Source organism: Glandiceps talaboti, chromosome 18, assembly GCF_964340395.1.
Source record: "Glandiceps talaboti chromosome 18, keGlaTala1.1, whole genome shotgun sequence".
NCBI classification, from domain to species: domain Eukaryota; kingdom Metazoa; phylum Hemichordata; class Enteropneusta; family Spengelidae; genus Glandiceps; species Glandiceps talaboti.
Genome location: NC_135566.1, coordinates 9,482,501 through 9,489,946, shown reverse-complemented (window position 1 = coordinate 9,489,946; position 7,446 = coordinate 9,482,501). Strand labels below are relative to the sequence as shown.

The 7,446-nt window shown below is 37.1% G+C and overlaps 2 protein-coding genes across 2 annotated transcripts in view; both read right to left on the bottom strand.

The window, feature by feature from the left end:
* Nucleotides 1-532: 532 nt before the first annotated feature.
* Nucleotides 533-4,185, bottom strand: LOC144449375 (uncharacterized). The gene is made up of 5 exons (XM_078139903.1): nucleotides 4,039-4,185; nucleotides 2,801-2,922; nucleotides 2,085-2,200; nucleotides 1,606-1,724; nucleotides 533-541 (listed from the first exon to the last, which is right to left on the bottom strand). Exons 1-5 carry the CDS (start codon nucleotides 4,183-4,185, stop codon nucleotides 533-535), a joined length of 513 nt encoding a protein of 170 aa, XP_077996029.1.
* Nucleotides 4,186-6,101: 1,916 nt separating this feature from the next.
* Nucleotides 6,102-7,446, bottom strand: part of LOC144449453 (uncharacterized) — a 5,356-nt gene continuing 4,011 nt past the window's right edge. Inside the window, exons 4-5 of the mRNA XM_078139987.1 lie at nucleotides 7,327-7,446; nucleotides 6,102-6,566 (exon numbers count right to left, since the gene is read on the bottom strand). The exon at nucleotides 7,327-7,446 is cut by the window's right edge and continues 8 nt beyond it. Of these exons, the coding sequence (XP_077996113.1) occupies nucleotides 6,354-6,566; nucleotides 7,327-7,446 (333 nt within the window). The 3' untranslated portion in view covers nucleotides 6,102-6,353. The remainder of the gene's footprint in view (nucleotides 6,567-7,326) is intronic.

The window sequence follows — 7,446 nt, the reverse complement described above, 5'->3', positions numbered from 1 at the left end:
TCACTTGAAACGGGTTGTAGTATGATGCTATGACGTAATATCCACTTCCTTCAGCTTGATAGATCAAATGAATGTCAAAGGTTATAAGGTACGAGCAGTTCAACTTTGGAGCTTTAAGCTTTCGGTCTATCGTAGTCAAGGTTGACCATTTTCATGTTTGCAAGCATACAAAATTTGCATTATGACCGCAAACACAACAAGTGCACCAGACATCTGACCAGGTGATGATGCATTTGACGAGCATGGCGTATATATTACACAGGCTGGGTCTGCATTACGACATGTTCGTGCGTTTACCTAAATTTGAGGAAGGAGATGTAGAACATGAATTAATAATTATGTAATATTAGACAAAACCTCTGACAACCAACACAGAGGCAAAAAATGTTACGTTTGAAAAAGACAAAGTATTAAATAAAATACTTTCCTATAAAATAATTCATATGATCTATGATAAGAAATTGCAATTGTTATCGCAGTACAATGAAAGCAAATGAAGCAGCGAAAGATGAATTAGGAAAAAACCACATTCTTAATGTGTCTGGAATGGGAAAAGACAACAATTAAACCATGTCTTACCTCACATAATGATTATAAAATTTGATAAGACATTTGCGCCTCGGCAATAAACATTTTAAATATTTTTTGTCACTTTGTTCAACAAAACTCCAAGCCATTCTCAATTATATCAAAGAAAACAGTCAAAGGTCACCTTACAATTTTTTGAAATAGAGATCAAAATCCAATATGGCCACTGAATCCAATATGGCCGTAGAATCCAATATGGCCACTGAATCCAATATGGCCGTAGAATCCAATATGCCTAGAATCCAATATGGACGCCGAATCCAATATGGCCTCCAACTCATATGCAATATTAAAGATTGTCGATTCCCTTGAAAACAAGGCAGTGAACCTTTAATTTCCTTCATTACTTCAAAAGAGCAAGGAACAAATTTGCAATGTCTAAGTTTTGGAGAGATTTTAGGAACTCTAATTTTCAGGGATATTGGTTACCAGGGTGCATTTTATGCTTTGATAGCAGGTTTTATCAACACTGTTATAGTCATTGCATTTGTGCATGTCAATTGATTTTCATTGTACTTTGTTTATGTCTTGTTAGAGTTTTTCTGAGAACTAAATACGGATCAAACCATAATAATGACATCCAAATGTTGAAGACTAAATATTATTATTTCATTATTTGTGATTTTAAGTGCAAACAGTGTCTAGAGGTTCAACTTAGGTTTGTTGGTATTTCAGTTTGCAACACAACACGACACGACACGGCACAACACGACACGACACTACACGACACAACACGACACGACACGACACGACACAGCCCAGCCCAGCCCAGCCCAGCTCAACACACAGCACAGTACAGCACAGCACAGCACAGCACAGCACAGCACAGCACAGCACAGTTATTCTTGGGAATCGCAGATGTGCTCTTTATTAAGGTACCATTTAATTCAAAGACATCTTAACCATGGAAAGATAACACTGGGTTAGTCTCAGTTACCCAGCAGCCTCTTGCCATAGGGGTGTAACCCTCAATGGCAAGAGGCTGGGTAACCGAGACTAACACTGATCGGTGTTTACCTGATAGCCTTCGACTAACGGATCAATGATAGAATACCAGTCTTCCGCCGTCCACAACGGCATAAAGTTAATGATCACCATATCATTGATCGTGACCAAAGGAGAGCCATAAACTCCATCTTAAATGAAAGTAAATAAACGAAATTACATATCTTGCAATTGGTTTGATCAGTTGTAGCCGTGATATATACAGCGCCCTCATTTTTTTATTTTATTTTATATCTTTGTTTTTACTTTACATTGAGGGTTCTGTCTATAAATATCATCACGTACGATGGTGTTATTTGTTTTTACTTATTAGTTCTGAATTATTGATACGGTCCTTTGATTGTTGTCTGTCTAAACTTTGCTGCATAGCCACCTGTTTGATACTTTACAGCCATCGTATGAATACCTAGTTTTAGGCTTGGCTGTGTCTTCGTGGCACTCCATCTACTTCTACTGTGTGTGAATTGAATAAATGAGAGTAAATTAATTACGTGTTATTGCCATCTTCCATTCATGTCTACACAGCCTATCTGTGTCGCGCTCCTCAAATGCTTCAGTGAAAGCAGCCTCGTCCAATCCTAAATCTACGGCCAGTTGAGTTAACACCCTGTCAAGAAAAATAGAAAAAGAAAATCAAAACTTTCGAAACAACAACAACAACAACAACAACAACAACAACAACAACAACAACAACAACAACTACAACAACATTGAATTATTTTTTTTTTTATCTGTGTGTGTGTGTGTGTGTGTGTGTGTGTGTGTTTTAAGAACAAGCCAAGGAGAAAGTGTTGGAGGGCATGAAAAAAAATGATGGTGTGAAGGGGGTCTTGGCAATTCTGATTGTCTGAAAGGGGAGGGTGTTTGAAATATTTTGCTCTTGATGTATAGGTCTTTGAACCAAATTAAGCTTCAGGAGCGGTCATTACATAGACACACACACATACACTTAGATAGAGACAGAACTTTCGTCGGTTCGTGAGGGAAAGGGGGTTTGAAATGCTTTTAAAGCGCGAAGGAGCACAAATATTTCTCTGTGTTTATAATTTTGCTCTTTGCGTAAATTCCTTGCATTTTGAACACACCAACAAAACATTAGTTTGAATCATTGGCGTTGAGCAGTCAATGCCGTATGGTCTGGCTTAGCGCTTCAGTGGTTAGACGACAAAGTATCCTATATAATGACATACAGTCAACTAACTCTTACTGTATAATGTCGGCATCACTGACATTCCGGGGTGAATCTTTCACTAGATGTTGATTGTTGAACACTGAATCCATATAAGGTACGGTCAGAGCAGGGTTTAATGTATCAACGGCCCGGGTAGCCTGAAAAAAAAATTAGTAACATTAAGCAAGAGTATCCGTTACAATATTCCCCGAGTGTTAATTGTAACACAATTTTCAATTTGGATGACAAATGTTTTGGACTTTTAATCTGTGAAATAATTTTATGGTTTCCATCATGGATTGTCGTTGGTCGAAAGGTTGTAAGCCACTGGCCACATATATTACCACTGCAATCGGTGTTCGAGCCTCGATCTAGCTTTTATTAGATTATTGTTCACGTGGTCACACTTTACGTAGAAGACTCATTCGATTTACGAGCAATGCTTGTTTTCCCCGGGTACTCACATCGGTTTCCCCCTGCCCCCTGTATTTATAACAATGTACCCGGCTATGAAGGTCAAAGTTCACTGGACCCATTGTGAGACAAGTTTGTAAAATACTAGGGCCCCCTAACCTGCTCATCGAAAGACAGTTTTCATGTCTTTAAAGAAAGTGAAACGAAATAAAAAAGACAATGTTTTCGCAACTTATGCAATTGTTCACCTTTTTTTTTTTTTACTTAGGCGAAAAAAAATGGTTGTGTGTTTCCGATAACATGGCTTCAGAAAATGGGATAGGTAGGTCGATAATTTATTTTATTTGTTCTTAAAAATCTTTTTAATTTTTTTTTTATTTTTTTTTTGGAAAACATTGCTTCGACCTAAAACCAAACAAAATGTCGGTCAGAATACCCCACTGTGATAGTTTGTACAGACATCACTGGGAAACAGACGTGCATGAAGGTCAAGAAGACAAAGAATTTCTTATCTTTTTGTTGTAAATGTTTAAAAAAAATGTTTAGGGTCAGATACTTAAACTAGGGTAGGTCGGGTTATCGGAAAAACACAATTTTTTTGTTTGGCCTTATTCCAAGATCTTCACTTGCGTCATTACGAGAAAAAATTCATGGGCACAACTTTTGTACTCCCCAGTTTGACAGAAATTGCTTTGAATATGTTATCAGAATTATTGAAGTTACAAATTTCAAGAAACTGAGTGAATAGTCTATGTACATGTACTTAAATTTCTGAATAAACAAAATCAGTTGTGCTGTAACGGCATCGGCCATTTTTTCTTTTCCCCCATAATATTCATATACACCCAATTTTCACTTACCTGCACAGACCAGAACGAACCCTTAAAATAAGGAAGAGGGTATCCGTGAAATACTAGCCGAACAAGATTAGGACCATAGTGTTTAGCTACTTCTTGGATCACTGGAAACGCCAGTCTAGAATCGGAACACTGTAGACCCAAGTACATATCGATTTGAACTGGAGCAGCGACACTACCATTCTCAAACGTATATCCAAGTCGAGTATTCGGTATTGGAATTTGCATGAAGTGTTGGAGATGATTTCCATAGCTCGTCGACAAGACGAAGAAAAGGAATAAAGAAGAACGAAGAAACGACATTGTATACACTGCACGAACAGGTAAAATAATTGACGAAAACTTTACTATTATGTCGTGGAAGCTGAATGAAGAGCACCGTGTATAGTCTGTGGCGTGTTGTAAAAAAGTAATCACACGAGGCATCTCGTGATCAGTTGCTTAGTTACATAAAACGTGAGCTGCAACTTACCAATCGCTTAATTTTATTGACGTGGTTTGGCGTGGAAGTATTTCATCGTTATCATTAAAACATCCAAAGGTCAAAAAGAACCTATCTCCCTGCTTGATAATAAATAAGTTATTATTTTAATTTTCGTCTAATAAAGAAAATTCCAAAAACAATTCTATATCAAATAAACCTAAGAATCATGCTTTATAGAAAATGACTGTCTTGGGAAGACTTTCATGCTGCATGAATATTCATTAAAACCATATAACGTAATATGAATAATTAATTTGAGATAGACACAGTCTATTGAAGGACAAGGTGGGAATATAAAAAACAACACTTTAAACAGGTCACTACGCCATTATCTATTACAACGGAAATCATGACATCTGAAACAAAACGTTGCCTGGCTGGACAAAAATCTTACTAACATTTCCTACATTTATACATCTTTGTTTTCACGTTTTGTGATTATCGTTGTAGCCAGTAGTAACTGATTACCAGTTTTGTGAACTTTGCTCAATTATCTACTTATATTCCCGAGGACGAAGTTTCACGGGTGTTTATCTATAAAATGAAGATAATGTATCAAATACATCGGCGTTAATTGGGTCATAATGTCCATAGGTACTAGGTCAACGAGCATTTGAATATAACAAGATAAAACACAGCAAGATGACTTTGTTTTTAATAAATCACTTCAACATCCCATCTAAAGTTCCAAATGAATATACAAAGAGTACATCCGTCCTGACCATACGATTGGCTAAAATCGACCTATTCATCCGGACAAAAGTCCGTCATGTTTAGACTTCAATAAAATGTTTTGGATTCTAAGTATACCTAGCTAGATTTAGCATAGACCATTCATGTGATTTTGACGCGATATTTCACCTTTTTTTTTATCAATTTATATAATATGCGAGATGGTGATAAAGAATGTGAGAGAAAAGGCGATACAGAGACAGATATACAGTGAGAGACAGACACAGAGGAAAGGGATCTGGACAGAGACAGCAATACAGAAGGGAAGGTCACAGTACAGGGAGAGACAGAAAGGATACAGACAGGGGACAGAGCTCGAGGGAGAAAACACAGAGAGTGGTACAGCGAAACACAGAGCTAGATATAGACAGACTCTGAGAGGAGGCAACGCTTGGCCCAATAGTCAGTATAGCCACTCTCTATCTAATCTAAGAGAGAGAGAGAGAGAGAGAGAGAGAGAGAGAGAGAGAGAGAGAGAGAGAGAGAGAGAGAGAGAGAGAGAGAGAGAGAGAGAGAGAGAGAGAGAGAGAGAGAAGAGAGAGAGAGAGAGAGAGAGAGAGAGAGAGAGAGAGAGAGGTGGTGTGAAAAGTAGAAGTACCAAAAAAACATGGTTGTGGTAATATCAAACTTGACATTACAGAGTGACACAAACACACATCAGGATGACATCATTTTTCCCTATCAAATTTCATTGGAATCCGCCTAGTACTTTTGAGATAATAAGTACACAGACAGACAGACGGACAGACACACAGCCAGACAGACAAACATCGGTGTAACATTACCTTCTTGTACGGTAGCAAAAATTATACAGCGAATCACACTCATCGACTGTGTTTCTGTGCGATTGACGATTTATAGCAATTCTACAACTGTTTACAATTGTGATTTTTTAAAAACAAATTTACCAATGACATCATAAAAAAGTGAGATTCTGTGTATATACTTAAAATACATTTCGATATACAAGCGCTTGTAAAGAGACCTATTCATATACATGATTCACTTTATAGTGATACAGATACTAGTGAACCAGCGACCACTCGAATCTAATTACAAAAATGTTAATCGCTATTTATGTTTACATCAAAGCGAGTCCATACTATGCATAGAACTTTATTAATATTGACATTGCTTTGGCTAAACGAGGCCAAGCATTCTTCGCTTCATATGGAGAAGATCGTGCTGCCAAACCATAGCAGCGCCACCATCGATGTAAAGATGAAAGATAGTGTCGATGCGGCTGATGACGGACACTCCGGTCGGTCAGGCACAACAAAGCATCCTGGTTCTCCCGGCAGCATTTTGGCCCAGGCTGAAAATCGATTATTAGGGGAAAAAGTTATGTTGAGTGAAGAAGTCTGAATAACCAGAACAAACATACAGAGTTTAAATTATTCGTATTGTTAATGTGACCTCCAATTGTGTCCCATAGCCTTAAAATAGTCGGCTAATGAGAAATTGGTGACAAAAAGACACGGATAACATATCAGTCAAGAACAAGCGAAAACGAAACAAACATATCACAACAACAACAACAACAACAACAACAACAACAACAACAACAACAACAACAACAACAAAAGGTTAATATTTTATATAAAAAATGTGAATGATTGCATGGAGATTGTATGATCGATACGGATTTTTTGAAGATGAAAAAAAAAATATAAAGACGTGCTCAGAAAGTACCACTATGTAAGAATATATAAGCTTAAAGTTAGACTGTGAACAGAGTAAACATATTTGAGAATAAACTTTGCCCTTTTTTCTGTCTGTCTCTTTAAACTTTTATGGAAACTGTACCATCATAATTTGCGCCCATTTCTTTTGCGAATGGATAATGGATTATTATTATCAACAAGTCCAAGACGCAATTTGTCGCGCATTTAACACGTTATAACAGTTGTAATTCAAGAGGGATTAAAGTTCATTAATAACCGATTATTTGCAGTTGAACAAAATATGTCATTTTTCAGTAATTAAGGAATAGATACACGAGTTTTTGACTCGTACTACTTGAAGTTTCATATTTGTTGAACACACAAAGTAAAATTTCTCATCACTGCACTCACTTCAACGGTTTCGTAGTCTTCGAGCAACGAATCCAGGATTGATGTCCAGTTATGAAATGTCCAACTTGGTTCAAAGTTGAAGACTTGCATATCGTTAATTAGGAACGTAGGACTTCGATA